At 38.0% G+C, this 25181-nt stretch overlaps 1 protein-coding gene across 5 annotated transcripts in view; it reads left to right on the plus strand.

Annotated features, from left to right (window-relative positions):
- SMYD3 (SET and MYND domain containing 3) overlaps window positions 1–25181 on the plus strand; it is a 358877-nt gene that overhangs the window by 38890 nt on the left and 294806 nt on the right. For all 5 annotated transcript variants that reach the window (XM_045537179.1, XM_045537180.1, XM_045537181.1 and 2 more), the window contains 4 exons: window positions 1369–1432; window positions 10582–10689; window positions 13471–13528; window positions 16514–16650. In XM_045537179.1, the coding sequence (XP_045393135.1) occupies window positions 1369–1432; window positions 10582–10689; window positions 13471–13528; window positions 16514–16650 (367 nt within the window). The remainder of the gene's footprint in view (window positions 1–1368; window positions 1433–10581; window positions 10690–13470; window positions 13529–16513; window positions 16651–25181) is intronic.

Here is a 25181-nt window from a genome sequence, read left to right on the forward strand (position 1 = left end):
ATGAGAATCCTAGAAGGTAGAGAAGATAGCTTGAGGTTAGGTGGGCATGGTGGTTAAGTGCACAGGATGGGAAAAACCATCCTTCCCAAGGCAGGATGTACTAACTCATATAATCCTCAGAACCATCCTGTGAATGACTTCTTAAATTTTGTTTCATACGTTAAAGACAAATGAGAGTGGCTTGGAAACTCAGCTTTAATTCATTCTTAGGTGATAATACAAACTAAGTTTTATAATCTATTTGACGTTCTCTGGGTGGTATTATAACGTATAGGGGGTTAAGACTATGGCCTCTAGAGCCAGCCTGCCTGCATTTACATTCTGGCTCTGACTCTAATTAGCTGTGCAAGTTAATGGGCAAGTTTGCCTTAATTTGCTCATCTGCACAAAGGGGATAATAATAAAATATACCTTATGTGATTGTTGTGAACAAACGCTAAACATGTTTATATGTGCAACGTGCTTAGGCAGCACCTAGCAAAAATACCCACTAAAGGTTCACTATTACTATTTTATAAATGATACTTTCACCATAACACAGTTAATTGTCTTGAATGTCATACTTTAATTGTTTAGGTGGGAAGGCTTTAGAAAAGTATATTCTCTGTAAGATTAGAGACCCTAAAGTTATTAGACCCTAAAATGTCGGTGTTGTTAATTTAGGGAAAATGAGAGGCCATTCTTTGTACTTGTTTAGTGCTTTTCTTGAACCACTAGAATGCTTTCTGATTTGTTGAAAATTTGAAAGTTTCAGTGATATCAGAAAAGGATTGACCTGGCTAATTCTTAAATAGAAGTCATTATTAGTAGGTAACACTAGTTTCCTTGTTTTAAATTAGCCTCCATTTGCTCATCAGTACAGTGAATGATGGTTCTTTTCTCTCAGGATTTTTTTTTTGTTTTTTTTTGGAGACAGAGTCTCACCCTGTTGCCCGGGCTAGAGTGCCGTGGCGTCAGCCTAGCTCACAGCAACTTCAAACTCCTGGGTTCAAGCGATCCTCCTGCCTCAGCCTCCCGAGTAGCTGGGACTACAGGCATGTGCCACCATGCCTGGCTAATTTTTTCTATATATATTTTTAGTTGTCCAGATCATTTCTTTCTATTTTTTTAGTAGAGACAGGGTCTCACTCTTGCTAAGGCTGGTCTTGAACTCCAGACCCCGAGCGATCCTCCCGCCTCGGTCTCCCAGAGTGCTAGGATTACAGGCGTGAGCCACCGTGTCCGGCCAAAAAAATGTAAATCTTAAGGGATCGTACACATGGGGTGGGCAGAACATAATGGCGTCAGTGTTGATTTATGTTTTCTTTCTTAATCATATAGTATGTTTCTCACTCAATCCCTAATGTAGAATTATCATTTTTTAAACAGGAAGGAAAAGCTGATGCGATGTTCTCAATGCCGAGTTGCCAAATACTGCAGTGCTAAGTGTCAGGTAAGAATGTTCAGCTATATATAGGGGAAACCTTCACATTGTTTATTCTTAAATTTGAATTTTCTTCATCATACCTATTGGCCTGTTTCTGTTTCTTAGCAATCTTTGACTAATTTTTACTTGTTATTTTTCCTTCAACTTTAATATATGTATATGAGTAAAAATTATGTGTATGTATGTATATGTCTACTTAGTGAAAGTAAATGTCTGTTTTTCTTCACGTTTTTCTTGACCTCAATTTCATTTCCCAGAGATAACCACTGTTAGGTTTCTCATGTGTCTTTGTAGCATTCGCATTTGCAAACACATTTCTATATTTATATCCTAGGGTAAAGGAAAAAACAGATATAGGTTAATCTGGCACAAATGTTTGTATACCTTGATTTTTTTTCTTCATTTAATAATCTATTTGGGGCCGGGCGCGGTGGCTCACACCTGTAATCCTAGCACTCTGGGAGGCCGAGGTGGGTGGATTGTTTGAGCGCAGGAGTTCGAGACCAGCCTGAGCAAGAGCGAGACCCCGTCTCTACTAAAAATAGAAAGAAATTATATGGACAGCTAAAAATATATATAGAAAAATTAGCCAGGCATGGTGGCATATGCCTGTAGTCCCAGCTACTCGGGAGGCTGAGGCAGGAGGATCGCTTGAGCCCAGGAGTTTGAGGTTGCTGTGAGCTAGACTGACGCCACGGCACTCTAGCCCGGGCAACAGAGTGAGACTGTCTCAAAAAAAAAAAAAAATCTATTTGGAAGAACATTTTGTATCATCCCATATGTTTCATTCTGTGAATGCCCCATAATCATAATTTCCCCATTAATGAATGCTTAAATGTATTCCAATATTTAGCATTGCCAATAATGCACCCAGCATCCTTTTTTGCACATTTTTGTGCACACTGCTGCAAATTAAATATAGGATAAATTCCTCCTAGTCATATTGATTAGTGAAAAGATATGTGCCTTTTGAATTTTTAAAGATAATACCAAATTGCCTGCCAGGAGTTTGAGTTAATTTACAAGTAAGTACCCTTGTTAACATCTTTGAAATTCCTTAAAGGATGTATAATTAACATTCAACATGACCTTTTCCTCTAACCTTATGATTAATCATTTAATAAGAAATGTAATTATGCTCTAATGAATGACATCATATTAAAAAGTCTAATTGGAGGTTTTTGTGTCTATGTCACTTGCCCCCTACCCTCCATTCATCTTCTTTGTTTCTTGAGAGTGTGTGCACACACACCCAGAGTTCCTTCTTTCCTCCTTTTAAACCTAGGCCCTGCTTATCTGAGGGATTTTCTGTTACCTCACTTTCTCCTTTGAAAGCAATTCCTTCAGACTACACATAAAGTGATACTAATGGAAAAGAAGTCAAATGTACAAAAATACCAGGAGTCCCAGGCCCTAATGCTTATTGTGACATTTGCTAGTTAAATTATCTCAGGGGAAAACACAAACTCTCTGGGCCTCAGTTTCTGAATCTGTACTAATAAGAGCTAATGTTTCTTAGATGTCTACTATGTGCCAGGCACTATTTTATTCCATTTGATTTTACAAGATGCTCATGAGAGTTAGGTCACCATTACTATGTTCATTTTACTAATGAGGATACAGAGAATGGACAGGCAAGCAACGTGCCAAATATCCTATGGCTAGTAGGCTATGGAGTTTGAGAAATGGACCCGGGTAGCCAGAAATTTAACTTCTCTTTTAAACCTAAATTTTGTTCTTGCTCTAACATTCTGAGCACGTCTAGTTTTCGATTATCTATTGTATTCTTCTTTCATTTCTTGGCTTTTATTTTAGTTTTGATAAGGATGTACTTTATCCCAAGTAACACAAAACATAAATTTTAAAAATAGGTTAAGAATAATGCTTTCCTAATTAAGATAGGACAGGGAATGTTAAAAATAATTGAATTATTTTCACCTCATTTTGTCAATAAAAAATTCTGACAGAAAGATCCTAGATTTATGTAAGATCATTGGCAACAGCAATAACAAAAAGCAAAAAATGAAACAAACCCATGCTTTTTCTACAGTATAAACTCCAGAAAGGCTGTTTTATGGTGACATTTTAGCTGTTTTATTCATGTGAAACTGAGCTACCTGTTTCCAGGAACTTCAGATTAAACAGAATACTTATAGAACTGACAGATTACTATGTGATTTGACACAAATCTTCTAGGTGAACATCCTTTCTAATCTCAGTAACCTAGACATTTACTTTTACTTTTCCCTGTTTTTATGAATATTTTTCTCCAGTGCTGCCCCTTCTTTTTTGCAGTACACTCAAGGAAAAAAAAATCATTATCTGATTAGAATGAATGGAGGGAATTTGATGGGTGGGTATGTCATTTTGATTCATTGTAATGCGTGTATTTTTACTCCATGTATTAGCTGTTTACCGTAGCATCAATAATAACTAACGTCATTGTCAGATATACTGTGTAAAGGTAATGGGAAAACAGCTAGTAAGATGAAAGATACATATACCAGCTAGAGTATGTGTTTGTATGTGTGTGGAGGGGGTGGGTTTGTATGTGTATATAGGTGGGTGTCAAAGAGTGGCCAGAACATATGCATTTAAATTGCTCTTTTTATCTCAACCTTAAGATACGGCGGTAAACATTGTAATTAGTGTGGGTACCTACACAGCTGCACAAAATTAAACTGACAAACTGAACTATGAACAGTAATGAACAGGAGACAAAAGCACTTGGAATGGAAATTGATATAGATGATGTGAATTTGTAGCATAAAATCTATAATATGTATACCCCAAGGGGACATAACTTTGGTTCACGGGCTTAGCATTTGATGTGCGGGGCCATGGTATCAACGAGTCGTCTGAGAGAGGCTACTGGGGTATTGCAGGGTGTAATAGGTCCCTTGTGCCCACAGGGTGATAGCGGTGCCATTGGTGTTCACAGTTCATTTTTAAACATAGCAATCCAAGAATATTTTCAATATAAAAATTAACATCATATAGAGTCTTACAGAGTAAAAAGTAAAAGTCTTTCTCCAGTCTCCCTCCCCACTCCTATTTCTGTTTTTCAGAGGTAATCCCTGTGTGTCTCTTTTGTGGGTAGAGGATACACAACAAACGGTTAGTGTATGCTTCATATATAGTGTACATATCTGCATACATATTTACTGCCGTGTACAGTACTGTTTCTGATACTGACAAACTATTTTGTCATTAATGGCTTTGTATTTCTGTCTGTATCTTATTATGCAGTGTCTGTCATATAATTTAATAGGGGGGAACTAATCTTATGTATTGGCATAATCAGAACATCACAAATTGTAGGATTAAAGAGGAAGAGCAGGCTAAATTTTTTCTATAAAAAAGCATTTGCAAAATAAAAAATGGCAGCAATGTTGATAGCAAGTAAATAAATTTCAAGCAAATTCACCAAGTATTATTTCACCTTTTCTGGATTTAATTTGATTCCTAATATGTACATATCTAATTGAATTAATTGCTGAGCAAAGTAAGCAATGAGGTACTACATCAAATTGCAGTTTATAAACTTCTAAAAAGTACTTTATTAGCAGAAAGAGGCTCTATTTTATATTGATAATTATAGACCTCTTTACAAGTGTGAATCATGTTTTTGGGTTTACATTTTATGCTTTGTTATAGAATGCTTTCATTCATTTTCGATGGGTAGAAAACTAATCCCACATTAGTAAGCACTTAACCGAGTGATTTAATAAGTTGGTTTCTAGAATACCATCCCCAAAGCGGTGATAATGAAGAAAGCCAAGCTTTGTTTGTTTCATAAATAGCTCTGTTCCAGGCCTCAGACTAATAGAATATGCACTGAGTGTACTGTATAGGAGTCAGCTTTGTGTCTAATTGTAAACACGAAGGAAATGCTATATAAAGTTTCAAACGATGTGATCACGTTTAAGTTTGGACCTCCACAAACATCTGGGGCCCTGAGCTTTTCTTTTCCCACGTTACATTCGCCTGCTGAGTGATCTCGTCTGTGCCCGTGACTGCAAGTGGCATCTGTATATTAATCATTCTCAGGACTCCCTCTCCAACTTCCTGTCTCCTGACCTCCACACTTGGCTGTTGCACAGGTGTCTCCAGTGCCAAATAACTAAACCCAAGTTCGGTATCTTTCCCTAAATCTGCTTCCACATGTTTTCCAACCTTAGTGAACAATTTCACCAGGCACCCTGCAGTCTGAGTTGCCACGGTGTCATCTCTGGTTCCCATCCTTTCCTGGCTGCACATCCAGTTAATCATCATGAATTGAATACATTGTTGCTATTACTCTTTTCAACAAACCGTTACCTGTTAGATCATTTAGGAATAAGAAAAATGAAAGTTTTATTTTACTTTCACTATTCCTTCTGTGATGTTCTTTCTTTATGTAGATTGAAGTTTCTAACTTTATCATTTTTCTTCTCTGTACAGAATTTCTTTTTATTTGTTAATTTTTTTTTTTTTTTCTGAGACGTAGGACCTTGTTCTGTCACCCAGGCTGGATCTCCTGGGCTTAAGTAATCCTCCTGCTTCAGCGTCCTTAGTAGGTGGGACTACAGGCACACACCACCATGCTCAGCTAATTTGAAATTTTTTTTTTTTTTAATAGAGATGGGGTCTTGCTATGTTGCCTGAGCTGGTCTCCATCTCTTGGCCTCAAGGATCCTCTTGTCTCGGCCTCCCCAAATGCTGGGATTACAGACATGAACTGCCCTGCCCGGCTACTACAGAATTTCTTTTAACATTTCTTGCAAGCAGGACTACTGGCCATAAATTCTTTCAGTTTTGTTTGTCTGGGAAAGTCTTTATTTCCCCTTCGCTTTTGAAGGGTAATTTCATAGGGTACAGGATTCTAGATTGGTGAGTTTTTTTTCCCTCAACACTTTATTTTACTGTATTCTCTTGCTTACATGGTTTCTGAGAAGTTGGATATAATTCTTAGCTTTGTTCCTCTATAGGTAAGCGTTTGTCTGAGTCTGTTTTGGGCTGCTATAGCAGAATACCTCAGACTGGTAATCTGTGAAGAACAGAAATTTATTGGCTCACAATTCTGGAGGCTGGGAAATCCAATATCAAGATGCCAGCATCTGTCAAGGGTCTTTTTGCCATGACATCACGTGGCAGAAGGTCAAAGAGAGAGCAAGAGGGGATCGAACTTGGCCTTTTCTGACAGCATTAATCCCACCCACAAGCATAGAGTCCTCATGGCCTAATTGCCATGAAGGTCTTGAAGGTCTCACCTCTTCATACTGATCCAATGGCAATTAAATTTCAACGTGAGTTTTGGAGGGGACAGACATTCAGCCCATAGCATACACCTTTCAAGCGTTTTGAGCTTTTCAGAAAATGACATGTTACTGGAACTATTTTAGTATCTGTGAACACCTAAAACAGACTTGTATTAATACATATCTTCAGCCCTAAAACTCTGACTTCTCCGTGTGTGGCGTGTGCCTGTAGTCCCAGCTGCTCAGGAGGCTGAGATAGTTTTAGTGTACGTGCTGCCCAGATGAACACAGGGAGGCTGAGACAAGAGAATCGCTTGAGCCAGAAGTTCGAGGCTGCTATGATTGTGCCACTGCACTCCAGCCTGGGTGACAGAGGGAGAAAAAAAAAAAAAAAAAAAAAGGCTGGGCACAGTGGCTCACACTTGTAACCCTAGCACTTTGGGAGGCCGAGGCAGGAGGATTGCTTGAGCCCGGGAGTTTGAGACCAATGTGGCAATAGCAAGACCCCATCTCTGCAAAAGAGGCTGAGGATCCGCTGCCACTTTCAGGGTGGGTGTCATGCGGCTGGCGTCGCATTGGCAGGAGTTGCCCAGGGAACTGGGGACAGTCACTAAAGCAGAGGAAGAAGGGGCCCAACCTGGAGGTGGGAAGCGTGGGAATGAGCAGAGGGGCCCTTGGCAAAGTCCCTGCAGACATGTGCGTTCCTGGGCAGAGCCTGGCTGTTGGTGGGAGCCCCGCCCTGTAGCTGGCGTTGCCCAGGAAATGCACTTTGTGTTGTCACATCCTGAGTGTTTGGAATAGTCTCAGGGACACAGGGTGAGAGAACATTTGGCCAGATCGTCCGCCGGCGCTGGACGCTTTTGTCCGAGCAGACCGGGTTGTTCTGCAAACCCGCAGCGATTTCACCCCGGCGTTGGGGCCTGGGCTCCGGCTTGGGCCAGTCTCTGGGTCAAGTTGGGGGGTAGCCCAGCTTCCCTCGCTGGCCACATTTCAGACTTTGTAAGGGATGTGCTGATGGAGGGCACGGGGGAAGTGGAAGCGGAATTATCTAATGCTAGGAGAAAGGAAATTGAAGCCATTCATGCAGTCTTGAGATCAGCGAGAGAAAAATTTAAGAAAATTTGTGCTGATCTAGAAGAGAAGCAACAATCATCAGAGCTTCAAGTAAAGCGGCAATCCTATAAGTTACCAAAATCAGCTACAGCAGAAAGAGGTAGAAATCAGCCATCTTTTTTTTTATTGTTGTATTTAAAAAAATTTTTTAATTTCAGCATATTATGGGGGTACAAATGTTTAGGTTGCATATATTGCCTTTGCCTGACCCGAGTCAGAGCTTCAAGTGTGTCCATCCCCAGACAGTGCACACTGCACCCATTAGGTGTATATGTACCCACTCCCTCCTCCCCTTCCCATCTGCCTGACACCCGATGAATGTTACTACTATGTGTGCACTTGAGTGTTGATTAGTTCATACCAATTTGATGGTGCGTCCATGCGGTGCTTGTTTTTCCATTCTTGAGATACTTAGTAGAATGGGTTCCAGCTCTATCTAGGACAACACAAGGGGTGCTGTATCACCATTGGTTTTTGTGGCTGAGTAGAACTCCATGGTGTACATATACCCTATTTTAGTAATCCACTCATGGACTAATGGGCACTTGGATTGTTTCCACATCTTTGCAATTGTGAATTGTGCAGTAGTGGTACCAGTCAGACAGGGGGAAGTTAGAACTAAATCATAAGCATGGCTGCCATCAATCCAGCCCTTATGGCTTACTAATGTTCTAATTATGCTGGTCAATCTGGGAGGATTATTTTATTGAAACTTATTTTATTCTTTGATGTTTTAAATACATTCATTTTAAAAAGAAAACAAAAACATAAAAGTTGAACAAAAATGTATTAATAAAAATAAAGGATGTGTTCTGTAAAATTTGGATTCAGTCAAAGGCCACATGTGGCCTTAAGGCCATAGGTTCCCTACCCCTGGTCCAGTATGTTGATTAGTATTATTGGATAAATTCCTGCTGTGGTTTAATATTTGGTAAGGCTATGAGTTTTTCTTTTCTGTCAGGTGAGAATTCTATAAGCTAGTATACTTTGTTTTTTGCCTTGTCTGTAAAGGAACTCAAAGAAATGTAATTACAAACACGGTAATTATTTAGCTTTCATGTTTATCATACTAAGGATTTTTACTCTCCCTTTTTATGTTTAGGCAGTGTAATAGTTAAATCCCAGCTCTCAAGCCCTATTTTTTTCATGTTTAACGTAAAGACAAATACCTACCATTTGGATTATTGTGAAAATCAAATGAAATGTCCTCTGTTAATTGCTTAGCCTTGTGTCTAGCACAGTGTAGAATGCTAAGTAAATGCTGGAGGACTTTCCTTTTTTACTCCCCATAATTATAGCACTTTCTGTTTCTACTTTTGCAGCCTTATTTCATATACATCTTTACTTTGAAACAGCTCAGTCTTGTTTATTTATTTTTTATTTTTTTATTTTTTTTGAGACAGAGTCTCACTTTGTTGCCCGGGCTAGAGTGAGTGCCGTGGCATCAGCCTAGCTCACAGCAACCTCAGTAAAACAGCTCAGTCTTGTTTAGAAGTGAGTGAAGTACAAATGATTTTTATAAAAAGTTACATAGAGCACTTTAAGAGGGTTGCCATAGTGGAAGTGAGGCAACTGTGGGAGGATTTGATGGAGAAGTGATGCACCTGTTGGAAACAATGTCTCCACAGTTTGAGTTACTAGGAAACAGCAGACAGACCAGGCTGTCACCCAGCAACTTGACACGGGCGATCTTTCCATGTAAAACGCTGACTTGAACTTGAGTCTGAGTTACAGTTTTGAAGTAGCTAAGACTCTTTTGAAATTTTTGGTTGAGCTGTGTGTTTGTGCCGCAAGTGGAAATGAGAGAGATCCTCCTAGCAGGTTTTATAGGCCCAGAAGTTGGGTAGCAGATTTATAGTTTTTGAAATAAGAATGAGTAGGGGCATCAGGCATTTCAGTGATGGAAATTCCAACTCTTAGAATAGAACATATGAGACGTTTGGTCTAGCTGTCTCCCACTCGCCACAGCTCTGGATTTCATTTCCATATGGAAATGATTCCATGTCAAAGAAGCCATGGCATTTCTGATTGTAGGCTCAGGGATAGGGTCCTTCCCCGTTGTTCATTCATCTCTAGATTGGCGACTGACTCATTGGTCTCTTTAGCTGCACCAGCACATGGCTAGGGTCACGGGTTAAATGACCCTATAATTTATTATTCAAACAAGACACTTTTCAGAGTAAAAAGGGACACTGTTACTATTAAAGCCAGGATATAAGTATACACCAGACAGTGCTGGGCAAACTGGACATTTGATGATCTTAGCTAATCACCGTTTCTATGTTTTCTCTAAAAACAAAAAGGTTTTATATTCTTAGGTATGTTAGCAGTCCTGATATTTCTGTACTGGTAGCAGTGCAGAAACTCAGAAGACTATCATCCCTATTTTGATTTTCCTGAACTGTGTGTTTCATTTTCTAATTAGGAGTGATATTTTCTTTTTATATTCAGAATGACTGTCTATAATTGAAACCTGTTTAATCAGTTAAAAGGCTATCTTATACATTAGTAAGTAAGCCATAATGGTCTTTCTTTGGACTCCACCAGCCAGGTAATAACCAGGGGGCAAATTAAAGGACAGAGGTGAGGCTGGAACTGCTGATGTCCATGCCTGGTAATTGCATGCTTGGCAAAGACTGAATCCTGGATCATTTACAGATTTAGAATATTGCTTCCATTTTCTATTTTGCAGTTATATTTAGACTGTTGAAATTAATGTTGATGACCCTCAGTGTTCAAAACCAGTGTAAGTGAAAGTTAAATTTTATGTCTCGTATGTCCTCCCCACTCTTGTCTCAACAGAAAAAAGCTTGGCAACACCACAAGCGGGAATGCAAATCTCTTAAAAGCTGCAAACCCAGATATCCTCCAGACTCTGTCCGACTTCTTGGCAGAGTTGTCTTCAAACTTGTAAGTATAAAACTCATAAAATATGGTTGGGTTTTAATTTAACAAACATTTGAAGTTCCATTGAGAGACATATCTTGGAGATATGGTGGGTTTGGTTCCAGACCACTGCAATAAAGTGAGTCTTAAGAAGTTTGTGGTTTCCCAGTACATATAAAACTTGTGTTTACACTATACTGTGTTGCAAGTGTGCAATAGTATTATGACTAAAAAAGCAATGTACATGGCTTTATTTAAAAATACTTTATTGCTAAATAATGCTAACAGTCATCTGAGCCTTTAGTGCGTTATAATCTTTTTGCTGGTGGAAGGTCTTGCCTCAGTGTTGTTGGCTGCTGAATGATCAGGGCACTGGTTGCTGAAGGCTGAGGTGGCTGTAGCAGTTTCTTAAGACAACAATAAGGTTTGCTGCATCTATTGAATCTTCCTTTCATGAAAGGCTTTTGTGTAGCATGCGATGCTGTTTGATAGCATTTTACGCATGGTACTACTTCTTTCAAAATTGGAGTCAGTCCTCTTAGACCCTGCCAATGCTTTATCAACCCAGTTTCTATAATATTCTAAATGCTTTTTTGTCATTTCAACCTGGAATAGATTCCTTCTCAAAAAACCGCTTTCTTTGCTCATCCATTAGAAGAACTCCTCATCCGTTCAAGTTTTATCATGAGATTGCAGCGGTTCAGCCACCTCCTGAGGCTGTGCTTCTAGTTTTAGTTCTTTTGCTGTTTCCACCACAGCTGCAGTTACTTCCTCTACCTAAGTCTTGAGCCCTCAAAGTTGTCTATGAGGATTGGAATCATCTTCTTCCACACTCCTGTTATTGTTGATATTTTGACCTCCTTCTATGAATCATGAATGTTCTTACTGGCATCTAGAATGGTGAATCCTTTCAGAAGACTTTCAATTGACTTTGCCCAGATCCATAAGAGGAATCGCTGTCTATGGCAGTGATAGCCTTACAAAATGTGTTTTTTAAATAGTAAGACTTGAAAGTCAAAATTACTCCTTGAAGCATAGGCTGCAGAATGGATGCTGTTAGCAGGCATGAAAACAGCATTAGTCTCCTTGTACATCTCCATCAGAGTTTTGGGTGACCAGGTGCATTGTCAACGAGCAGTAATGTTATGAAAGGAATCTTTTTCCTGAGCAGTAGTTCTCAAGAATGGGCTTAAAATATTTAGTGAACCATGCTGTAAACGGATGTGCTGTCATCCATGCTTTGTTGTTCCATTTGTAGAGCACAAGGCAGAATAGATTTAGCATAATTCTTAAGGACCCTAGGATTTGGGGAATTTCTTATCATTTATGTGTTCACTGGAGTAACACTTTTAATTTCCTTCAAGAACTACTTCTTTGCATTCACAGTTTGGCTAACTGTTTGGTGTAAGAGGCCTGGCTTTCAGCCTGTCTCAGCTTTTGGCATGCCTTCCTCACTAAGCTTAATCGTTTCTAGTTTTTAGTGTAAAGTGAGAGACTCATGACTCTTCCTTTCTCTTGAACACTTACAGGCCATTGTAGAGTTATTAGTTGTGTTAATTTCAATATTGTTATGTCTCAAGGGATAGGGAGGCCCGAGGACAGGGAGAGAGAGTCTGGGAACAGCCGGTCAGTCAAGCAGTCAGAGCATGCACAGTATTTATTGATTAAATTTGCTGTCTTATATGGGTTGTGGTTTGTAGCCCCCTAACACAATTAAAACAGTAACATCAAAGATCACTGATCACAGATCAACATAATAGATATAATAATCGTAGGAAAGTTTTAAACATTGTTAGAATTACCAAAAGGTGATACAGAGACACAAAGTGAGCACGTGCTTTTGTAAAAAGGGTGTTGATAGAGTTGATTAATGTAGGGTTGCTACAAACCTTCAATTTGTAAAAATTTGCATGTCTGTGAAGCACAATCCACTAAAGCACAGTAAAATGAGATATGCGTGTATTATTCATACTGAAGGCCAAAATTATACCCATGTATCTGGAAGGTGGATTATTCCAGGGAGTATCTTAAGACAGAAAACTGGTTACTTTCCTGTTAATCATGGAATCAGTGGCAGGGAAGAAGTGCACAGCCCCTTTTTGAAGGCCCTGTGATCTGCTTCTGGGAATAGAGACAGGAGGTCCTATGTCTGGGGTTTAAGACGTTAGTAGTATCTGTTACATTGTCTTTATAACTTTTCTACTTTGAATCAATGCACAGGGCAAATGTGTCATTTTTTTTAGTTGCCTCTTCAAGTAGATACTAATTAGATAATAATTAATATTAAATGGAAGAATGCTTATCTTTTTTTTTTTTTTATAGCCAGAATTCGTTGAAATGATTTCTTCAGCCCTTTTTCATGCAGTGCCAAAACAGTTAGTAGGGTCTGTGACATACTGCTCTGGTGAAGGTTGTCAGAGTTATTTGCCAGGCTTTTGTATGAGTATCTTTCTCAAATTATTTCAGGCTCCAGATCTGTTCTTTCCTTATTGTTTATTGACCTCTTTGGCCAGCATAAAATTTTGTAGAGGGCTTTAACAATGTAAAAGTATGGAAACTTCTTGTAAAAAGGGTTTTGCATTTGGAAATTAAGCTGGTAAAGTAAGGTGCAGGTTAGATTTTTATTGTAAGGTTGTTATTTATTAAGTAATTCAACTCTAATAAGAGTGATGAAGAGAGAGAACATTTAGGAAATGGGTCTTTTTGATAGACTTTCCTTTAAATATCTGAAGATACCCTAACATACACATTTATACATTGAAGCATTTGAAATTATTATTGGTGTTTTCCCTCTTTCCTTTACAGATGGAAGAAACACCCTCAGAATCAGAGAAACTTTACTCATTTTATGACCTGGAGTCAAGTAAGTGATTGTCTATCCAGATTTTAAAAAATTCCTATCATTTGTTTGCTGAGCTGGTGAACTGATTTATTTCTAACTTTGTTTTTCTGTTTTCTTTTAATTATGTGAGACAAACCTAACAAATTTTTTTTTAATATATATGCAACTGACATACTAGTTTATTTCACTTATTTCAGGGTAGCTTTGGCCATATAAGGGTTTGTAAAACCCCATAAGAGATGTGCAATTTAGGCAGGGTAGTATAACCATTAGTCCACTTGACAAAATAATTTTTCTTCTCTTTCTCCCTATCTCTTTCCTTTCTTTCCTCACTTGGTTTCCTCTCCTGGTTTCTTTTTGATATCAGTAGAGTAATGCAGTAAATGGGGCAAGATGGGGGGTTTCTAGGGAGCTTTTAGAGTTATTGGTCCTTTAGATATTAAGGAAAGTACAGATGACTTGTTGAGTGTTGTTACAATTCTCCTGAACTTCCATGGCAGTAGCCCAGCTTTTTGGGATGACTTAAAAGGCTTTCCAGATCTGAGTGTTAAGCAAATATAGACTTTATTTTCCTTTCATATTGGCACAGGACCTTTTTTTTTTAATTTTTGGACTTGTAAGATACTTTATTATTTTTTAAGTTATTTTTTATCATTTATTTTTGGTAAGAACACTTAAAATCTACTCTTTTGGCAATTTTCAAGTATATAATACATTGTTATTAGCTATAGTCACCATGTTGTATGATAGATGTAAGACGCCTTAGCTATTTTGCAGGATGCAGATGAATGGCCAGATGAGGAGATGCGCAGGGCAAGGTGTGAAGCGGGGAGTTTTCATGCCTTTTCTGAACACACCACTTTCCAGTACCTCCATGTGTTCAGCAACCTGGAAGTCTTTTTGTTTGTTTTAAGCAGTTTGTTTGTTTTAAGAGACAGAGTCTTGCTCTGTTCCCCAGGCTGTAGTGCGTGGTACGATCATAGCCCACTGTAACCTCAAACTCCCAGGCTCAGGTGATTCTCTTGCCTCAGCTTCCTGAGTATCAGAGACTGCATGCACTCATCACCACATCCAGCTAATTTTTCTGTGTTTTGTAGAGACAGGGTCTCCCTGTGTTGTCCAGGCTGGTCTCAAACTCCTGGCCTCAATTGATCTTCCCACTTCAGCCTCCCGAAGTGCTGGGACTGTAGGCATGAGCCCCTGTGCCTGGCCTGGTAACACTTTCTTGGCTAAGATGAAAGCAAATAGAAGTAGCATTGCAGATTGGAGGCTTTCTCATCCTCTGCTTCACCCTCATATGTTTATGAAAGGTGTCCGGCAGTTCGTTATTCAAACCTGAGATAGTGACTATATTCTGCCAGTAAGTGTCAAAACTAGGACTGAAACCCAAGTCAATCTGATCTCAAATTCTTTTTTTTTTTGAGACAGAGTCTCACTCTGTTGCCCTGGCTAGAGTGCTGTGGCGTCAGCCTAGCTCACAGCAACCTCAAACTCCTGGGCTTAAGCGATCCTCCTGCCTCAGCCTCCCGAGTAGCTGGGACTACAGGCATGTGCCACCATGCCCAGCTAATATTTTCTTTATATTTTTCGTTGTCCAGCTAATTTCTTTCTATTTTTAGTAGAGACGGGGTCTCGCTCTTGCTCAGGCTGGTCTCAAACTCCTGAGCCCAAACGATCCACTCGCCTCGGCCTCCCAGCATGCTAGGATTACAGGCATGAGTCACCATGCCCGGCCTGATCTCAAATTCTGTTCCATTCCATTCCAATATTTGACAGCTGTTCCTACTTTCCTGTTACTGATACTAAGAAATTAGGAAGTCATATAATATTTTATAAAACATTTTATTTTATTTCTTAGTTCATAACAAAGCCCATTTAGGGTTCTTTTAAAGACCAGATTCTATTAGCGTTTCCACTGAGGTTGTAAATGACTTTGACCTAAAACTAGCCAGAGCTCATAGAGTAATTTTGTACACGATTTAATACTTTTGGATGGAGGCAAATAAGAAGATGGTCTAGTACAGATTTATGGTTATGGAATCCTAAGTGCCAGTGTTAATAAATTATTATTAAGAAATCATCAAGTTAATTATTTTGTTAAACAAGTAATTTAAAGAAAATATGTAGACCTGATATGAGCAACAGAGTTATGCCGTAGTGCAACTTGATGTATCTTTTCAAGTTTTAATAGAGAACAGATTAGTCATTTTTTCTTGTTATGTTACTGGTAGGTAATTAGCGTCTCTTGCCGTGAGTTTTACCACTAACATGAGTCCTGTTCAGTAGCAGTGTCGTGCACACTGCCTTAGGTGAAATGCTCTCAACTGTTGTTAATTGAATTGTGCAATCTTAGCTTTAATGCCCTATTTGTGAGATAATTTAAACTGATTTTTAAGGGGGTTATATTAGCTTTAGAACCATCTCCTGCTGTTTGGGTTGAAGCGGCACCATATTTTGTTCATTTAGCTTTAAAGTTGAGATTTCTTTGGTTGGTCCATGTTGGCTTCATGATACACTTTTTGTATGACACATTTCATCTATTTGAACTTTATCTGAACGCTTCAGTTCTCATTTTTTGTCTTCTTGCCTTTGAGATGATTCTGTTTATCTGTTTACCTGGTTGTAAATTATCTCATGGAAAAGTCTGCTTAAACTCACTGACTTAATAAGAATTTATAATGATGTGTATGTGTGCACAGGATGATGTAGAAAATCTGGTAACATACTACCTTACTGATCTTGGTTAAGCTTTTTCATCTGTATGCACATTTATTTTTTTGATAGGTGTTTGATCTTACATTGCAGATCAAGTTTGGCAGAATTTCCTTGATAATGCATGTATCATGAATGGTAGTTGTCAGAAGATAGAATGATATGTATTTGCTCTCTGTCAGAATAGAACGTAAGGCAGAAAATACCTGGTTTAACAGCCGACATTGAACACTTGAAAATTATCCGTTAAAAGTTCACTTCGTGATTGTGTGATTTATTTTCTCTTTAAAAAAGATATTAACAAACTGACGGAAGATAAAAAAGAGGGCCTCAGGCAACTTGCAATGACATTTCAGCATTTCATGAGAGAAGAAATACAGGATGCTTCTCAGCTGCCACCTTCCTTTGACATTTTTGAAGCCTTTGCAAAAGTAAGTGTTACATTTGGTATCTTTTCTAATTGCATAAATCAGTCATTTACTTCTTATTTTCTTGTTGGTTACCAAAATGTCTAGAACCTTGACGGGAAATTCAAGATCCTTAATGCCTTAGATCACTGCTCTACTTTAATGAGTGGAGAATGAGAACATGTGTATATTGAAAAGGGTATTAATTTTTCTGTTTTATCAGTATTCTCGTTATGGCCTGAGTATGTTCATTGTCAACTCTCAAAACATACTCTTGGAAGAAAGAATATGCTTTCTTTTCTCAAAAGAAAACAGCATACCCCCCCCCCCCAAAAAAAAAAAAACAACCCAGCATATCCCATTATTTCTTACTAATGGGCTTTGGTTTGTCATTGTGTTTATCGAGTTCTGTGACAGTTGTTTCAGTATAGAGCCTGTCTTTGAAGTGAAAAATTTATTGGAATCCATTTCTGATTTAAGTGAACTCTAAATAATATGAAAGCATAACCATTTCTGATTTTAAAATGATTACCTAAAAATCCGTTTAAATGTTTCGGGTCACTAAAATCCTAGGTTAGGGATAGATGACAGGTTTTATTTGGTATTTCACCTGTGGTCTACTGGTAATAGCTACCTGAAGTGTTCTTTTTGAAAATGATTCTGAGGGTTTTTCTTAGACCAGGGAAGAGAGCAGTGACTGATTCTTGGTGTCTCCCCTGGGGTGGGGATGACGTATCAGATACACTCCCCGCACTGCTTAGGATCTGCTGTCCTTGCTCTCTCCTACGGTGTGTTTGGGTTTGTTTTAATATTGATCACAGTTTAATAACAAGTGAAATTTTACATTTGACAGTGATTTTACCACTTATTTTGCAATTTGTAAGCACACATTCAAAGGTATATTTATGCCATGAATATTTTAAGGTATGTTTTAAAATGTACCTATTTCTGAAAATTTAAATGTCATTAGTTTGATTGCTATAGAATTATTCTAGTTTTTCTCAAACATATTTTTATTCTTTAAGGTAGGTTTTTATGATTTTTCTGATTAATATTATCTTAGCATTACATTCTGGTTTGTCTATAATTTAAAATTGATTTCAAAACATAGCAGTTACTTACAGTGCATCTGAGAAATTTTTCATGTTTATTTCATATGCTTCTGAAAATTATAACTTACAGTAGTATCATGTATACAATGTACACAGATTCTTTTGATGTGAAACACTGTAAATACTAACACCCACTGAAAGGTAAAAATATACCTTAAGATGACTATTACCTCATTCCTAGTGCTAAGTCTGTGGCTATTCTGTGAAAATTATGTCTATTGTTGGAAAATGTTTAAGTGCTAATTACTGGTATTATTAATATTCATGAAAAATATTTTAAAATACTTTCTGTTTGAGATGTGAATTACTGTATCTCATCTCACTTGTTTCTTTTTAAATAATTTTAATCTCATGTATCTTATAATGAAACTCTATGTTGTGTAGGGGGAAAATTCTGTTGCTACTATTAAGTGGACAAATTTTTAGTAATATGCTACTCTCCTCCCATGTATTAATATTTGTTATTATAAAAGTAGAACAGTTACATCTTTGAGATTTTTGGGGGGATAATTGAACTCAGAAATGTTATTTCTGCCTTAAAATAAAATATAGGTTGGTAATCAAAGGAAAGTACCATTAACCTACGGCTCCTGTACTTTGTTGAAAGTTTTGTTACTATTTTGTAATTTGTATTTTTCTGCTTATAAGTTTGTCTCTAAAAGAAATCACTCTTCTCATTCTCTTCCTCCTCCTCCTCCTCCTCCTCCTCCTCCTCCTCCTCCTCCTCCTCCTCCTCCTCCTCCTCCTCCTCCTCCTCCTCCTCCTCGTCTTCCTTCTCTTCCTCCTCTTCCTCTTCCTCCTCGTCCTCTTCCTCTTCTTCCTCTTCCTCCTCGCCCTCTTCCTCTTCTTCCTCTTCCTTCTCTTCCTCTTCCTCCTCTTCCTCCTCTTCCTCTTCCTCCTCCTCTTCCTCTTCTTCTTCTTCCTCTTCCTCTTAAATTAAGGTAAATAGGATCCTGCAAATCTCAGGGATGAGCTCCTGAGCTCATAAAATTCAAGTGTCTCGTGGGGTAGATCACGTCGAGCCCATTGGAAGTGAGTGGAAAGCACGGGGCAGAGATTTTAATGCTAATTAATCAAGGAGAAGAAATGGGTACCATAGAGTGTACTCCCTGCAATGGCTGTTACTGTCTGTACAAACTGTCAGTCCGGGTGGTTCCACGTTGTCCTGACTTCCTCAGCCTAGTGAACTAACTTTTGAATTTATGCTGTGAAGAAGACTGGCTTTCCCTGGCACCAATAAACACGATCTTGTTTTTCGTTTTACTTTTGGTCCCTCTCATTTCTACTCCTCCATGTTCTGTGCAGGTATTAGACGTGCTAAACCTGTGTTTTAGCCCATCTCATTGTCATGGAAGACATACGGCATTCTGAGAGCTTTTCTAAATTTGTTTATATTTTAATTTGTTTAACTCTTAAATTATGCACATTTCTCAAACATACACAAAAGTAGAGAGACAAGTATAATGAGCCCTCATGATTCCATCACCTGATTTCAGTAATTTTCAAACTTGTTTTACATCTGATATTTTACTTAGACTAAACCTTTGTTAGAATTAGTCTTTTGTTATCAAGATTCTTGCCTTCCTGGGAGGTGTTCATAATTGAATTCACTTAGTAAATTCAGCAGACTTTTATTTTCTTTTGTGTGCAAAGCAGTCTTGATGCAGGATTACAGAAATGTGTGGCTAATTCTAAATCTGAAAATTATCTATCAGGCCTAAGACCTCAGCAGGTCACAAGTTTTACTTGAGGATATGCATATCTTTATCGAACTTGCACTTGCCCTGAAAGGAAAGGAGTCAGCGGAGGATGAGAAAGTTCTTAATTCTGAGAGCACGTTTCATTGTCTGCTGAGCCGATGGCTTTTTAAAATAGAAACCCATGATTAATGCCTGAAAAGCTGGCAGTTTATATTTTGCACATTTTACAGTTTCTGGTGGAAAAATAGTGTGTCTTTGCTGTTGGACCAGGTTCTCAGTGCCACATGGGCTTCTACTGCTTAAGTCTTGGTTTTACCTGGAAAATTGTTCCTCATTTTACTTCAGAGACCTTACTGTGTAGTCTTTGGGTCACATTCTCAGGCGTTCCTGATTTCACCTACTTCTTAACACCAGTATTAATCTCCCACCCCCCAACCCCACATAAACACGTACCCTAAGAGCAGTTGGGGTTTAGATGGTAGGAGTTTGCTGTATAAATATATCCTGTCTAGCCTCAACTTTGTTGCCTTGCTGTAAAAATTAAGCAACATGAGACATGGGGAGGAGAAATTTTTCTAGAGGTGAGTATCAAGGAGGACCTAATGCTGGAAGTAGAAACTGGCATAAATGCCAGGTGGTGTTGGGGAACAGTTGTATCCAATGCTCTAGAAGTGCTGGTGGGGAGTGAGAGGGTGCTTATTCCTCTTAGCTCCCCGAGCAAAGGGAAATATATTCACTTCCTCTAGAGAAGAAGATTTCAAAAGGAAGTTGTTACCCGAGGAGTACAGGTTTTCAGTTATATTTAGTAATTGCAATAAGAATTTGAATTAAAGATTGATGTTTAAAATGTTTGTTTTGTACTAAGTGTAACAGAAAAGTAGTGAGGGTAGTACTTCATCCAGAATTTTCATAGAGGAGGGGCTGACAGGTGATGGTCCGGTGGATGGAGAGGCTGGAGCAATTTACTTGCAGTTTTATTTGTGTCGTGGTTTTTTTTTCCTGACTGATAATATGTTCCTGGGGGATGTGTGACTGATTGGAAATAAAGGTGTAAAGTGTGAGGAATGGAAGGTGGTGATTGCCACTGATGGCAACAAAGGTGAACACAGGGTGGGAGGGGTGCTGGAGATGTCTGTTGGTGAGAACACAGAAGATGTGATTATTTATGTGCTCATGAAAAATAAAGGCCAAGTTTGCCTCTGTTGGCTCTTTTTCAAAAATTGTTTAGAGGAGAGAAGACATATGTTTCCATCCCTACAAGCCCTTCCTCCTTCCCAGCACACACTTTTGTTCCTTCCACTGCCATCTTCAAACAAAATTTCCGGTTAGGTTTTGAAAAATGGATATATCTTGGCATGACAACCGCTATGGTTCCATCTACTGGTTGGGTCCTAAACATTTGCTACAAATATAGAAAATGTGTATATTCATGATCATAAATGTAACCTTTGAAAGGTCAGAAAATTAGAGAGAGGACAAATTTAACTGGGAGGCTGAAGAGTGGGATGGTTAAGTCACTTTCTCCAGACAAGGAAATGAAATTCTCTTCATCTCAGTTTTCTCATCTGTAAATAGGGAATAATAATATTATCTATTTCATAGGTAAAAATGAGGGTCAACTGTAAGGTACTTATAGAGTATCTGACACATAATTAATTTCTGCTACTGTTGCCCCCACCTTCCAGCTTTATCTGTATTCGAATATAAAACTGCAGTGTTTTATGTGTCCCTGTGCTGTCCTGTAGCCTAGTGCAGCCTGTGACTGACTGGGAACCAAAGTCTCAGATGGCTGCTTGCAGTGTGCCCAGTGCTGGGGGCTCCTGAGATGCTGAGAACTACCTGTCTCGTTGAGAAGAAATTTTGCAAACAGGAAATAGTATCTTTTTCCTGTTAACTGGCTTGGTTTCAGCCCATAGCTATTGTGGACAGAAATCATTTACTGTTGCCTGCATTCATAGCATCTCGGTGATTTCAGAGTAGTTTCTTGGGATTTCATGTAGGAAATGTAAAAGTAGGCTTCCTGCGATACATCTTTCTCACACATACATCTTCAGAGCATGAGATTAAATTGTAAGAGTGCTTTTGTTGTCATGTTCTAATTCACTGAAATGGCATGGAGTATTATAATATCTCTCTATTCCATCCCTCCAAACGTACATTGCTAATTATTGGCAATGGTTATGAATAGCCTAAACTTCATTTCTGTAGGACTGGTTTTGAGGTTATTTTCCATGCATAGAAAGATTTTTTTTTTTTAGGGACTGTTATACAGATTTATAGAAAAATACGCAACTATTTTTTCTGTATTTATAACTTTCTTTTCTAAAAATGCATTCAGCAGACTGATTAGAAGTGTGATAAGATCTGAACAATAAGATAGAAAATGGACTAGTTGCGTGGAGTGTTTCAAAAACAGACATTAAATTGGAAGCAACAAGAATAAAAGTGACCTTCCTGACCACAAAACATATGTCATTATTAGTGTTTCCAGAGCTCTGCAAAGCACTGTTTAACTTTATAATGTGCAACTGCCACAGAATTTTTTTGATTAGAAATTCCACATCTGTTTGAGAAGAGGTGGAACTCCCTCCCTTTTCCTTTCAAACAAAATAATAATTCTCCTGGTAGCAGGTTATTTTTACTCTTCAGGGCACGTATGTGACCTCTAGAACTTGCTATTTCAAAATCTCATTTTTAACAGTTAGCTGCAGCTAGTTTTGCAATATGCACTGGTTGTATAGATTTGAAAGTGAGGATTTTAGGAGGTGTTTTTTGTACTGTGATACTTAAATTTTCCATTCAGTTCCATTCTGAGTAAATCCTTTTGTATTGGGGGAGAATTCTTTTTTTATTGGAGAAACAGTGGGAAGAGTATGTTAAAATTTCTTTGAATCTTGCTAATTCATAACATGAAAAAAATTGTGATTTAATATTTTAAGTATGTTAGAAATAAGGCAAAAGAAAACAATCATGATATTGTATTCCAGATAACGTACTTGCATTTGGTTGATATATGCCTTTAGATTTAGAGTGTTAATAAGTAATCTATGTGATATTCTGCCATAACTTCGTAATTTTGTAAATCAGCATGGAGGAAAAATTACTAAATAACTCTTTTTTGTGTTCTTTTCATTCTCTGGTGAACAGTATACCTCAGTAAAAAGCAAGAACAAAGTTGATCATGATATATTCAGTTTTTAATCTTACGTTTTCAGTTCTGTTAGCCATCTTATCCTGAGTATGTGGGTGCTCTGTTACTTCAGGTTTGCTGGTAGGCTAATTTGTGGGGAGAATATTACCTCCGTTCTTGTTTTGAAAGGTCAGAAGTGTGTGTATGTTTGCCACTTGAGGGTTTCAAGTTCATGTAGGACCAAATTTTAGAGCCTTTTTGCTGATGAGCTCAGTTTGGTTTCACTCCGGTAGCACGCTGTAAAGTAGTAAAGAAAGCAATCTTTTGAATTAATAAAGTGATGGATTATCTAATTACAAAGTTGATGTGAAACGGCAGTATGATAACTTTGACTGCATCACTAAATGATCCCAGTGACTGATCAGATGTGCCTGGGTTCCATTAAGGAAAAATATGCCATTAAATATTTAATACTAAAAGCGAGGAGACACACCAGGATTGCTAACCTCCGATCACCAGGGTGCACGTATCTATGTTTGGCGGTAACTGCTAGATGCGACATCTCTCTCGTATGCTCAGAACAGCTGCTAGAAGACTTAGCTATTGAGATTGTACTCTCTTCTTGTTTTAAGCAAAGCAGGCAGACAGCCAAGATGTTTAACTGCACGTAGATCCTACCATTCATTATGAAATGGTGATACTTTTATGATTTATATGCTTTTTCTTTCTTTTTTTTTTTTTTTTTTTTTTACAACAGATTGAGTCTCAGAACAGATTCAGTAGACCATTATTCTCAAAAATATTCCTCTACCTGGAAGTAAGATGATATTTGTAGGACATTTGGACATTCAAAACAAAAACAAGTCATTGTTTGAATTTTCAATGATGATATTTATTCATTGTGTTCTTCATTTTTAGCCATTCAGTTAATATTTATTTTCATTTATATGTAAATAACCTGCAAGGAATTGGTGTATGTTTATCATAGTTAAAAACCAGATGCCAGCTAAATTCTGAAGTTTTGAAGGACAGTAAGTTCTTAATCAGTATTGTAATTTATATCTGTGTTGGTCAAGGTTAATTGCTTATGTAAAGGCTAATGCTTTGATTACAAGTATTGATGGATAAATGTGTTTGTGGAGCCTTGTTGCCTTATTATCCATTTGAGTGTATAACTTGCTGTTAATTCAGATAGAGGTAATATTTTTAAAATGACAATATGTCATTGTGCAATGGCTTAGGTTACTTTCATTACTTTGGCCTTTCCTTTAGTGGCAAAAACTTCTACTAGAGTACTGTGTCTCTTTAGGAGAGTATGACTACTTGGAGCCAGGAATTACATCTTATTTATTTTGAATTCCTGGCAACCTTCATGGCATGTGGTAGGTGTTTAATTGTTGACTGAAAGAAGGAACTCGTGAAAACTGTATCCCTTGTCTGTTTTATGGAGAACACTTTGATAAATATTTTTAAAAATTAATACATATGCAAATGTATGAGACTGGGCAAAAAGAAATCGTTAATATCATGGTAAAATTTAAGAAGTTTAGTAAGATAGTTGATAGCTCAGAGTCATGACTGCCATTATCCTGAGTTCTTCAGGAAATGATGAATCGTTATAATAATTATTCCAGGGTTCAGGAAACTTTTTCTGTAAAAGTTCACATAGTAAATATTTAGGCTTTGCAGGCCAGGGGACAAGTGAGCTATAACTGCTGCATGGTGATTTGTACTCTGTGATGAGAGTGCTGTTTATGGTCTCTGTGGCAACAGGTTCTTCTTCTTTTTTTTTTTTTTTTTGAGACAGGGTCTTGCTCTATAGCCCTAGGCTGGAGTGCAGGGGCACAATGGCAGCTCACTGCAGCCTCAAACTCCTGGGCTCAGGTGATTCTCTGGCCTCAGCCTCCCAAGTAGCTGGGACTACAGGCGTGTGCTACTACGCCCGGTTGACAGCTTCTTTTAGAAAAAAAAAAAAAATTATTTTAAGTTGACAAACAAAAATCTTATGTATTTATCATATATAACATGTTTTGAAATATATATATACATTGAGAAATGGCCAAATTGAGTTAATTAACATACGCGTTACCTCGCATGCTTATTGTGGCAGCTTCTTAACTCTACCATTGTGGCCCCAGAGCCCCCATGGCCAATGTGTAAGTGAACGGGTGTGGCTGTACACCAATGGAACGTTGTTTGTGGATACCACACGTTGATTTTCACATAATTTTCACATGTTCCCAAATGGTTGTCTTCTTGTTTTCCCCTAACCATTTAAAAATGTAAGAAAACATTCTTAGCTTGCAGGCTGTCCAAAAGCAGGTGGTAGGCCAGATTTGGCCCGTGGCCCGTTGTTTGGCAACCCCTGCATTATCATCTGTGAGCCAGAAGATTTTTTTGCACACAGTAGGAAACAGAATATGCTGTGAGAAAATCCTCTAATAAGAAAAAAGGATAGGAAATATTTTATCTGTCTTCTAACAAGCCATTAGTTCTGTAGTTTTCTATTATCAATCACATTTGTGAACATAGTATGTATACAGTAATTGCTTTTTGGGTTTATTTTTTTTTAACTCTAAGCTAATTTAATTCAATAACTTTAAAAATGTTTCA

This window comes from Lemur catta, chromosome 25 (genome assembly GCF_020740605.2).
Source record: "Lemur catta isolate mLemCat1 chromosome 25, mLemCat1.pri, whole genome shotgun sequence".
Classification (NCBI taxonomy): domain Eukaryota; kingdom Metazoa; phylum Chordata; class Mammalia; order Primates; family Lemuridae; genus Lemur; species Lemur catta.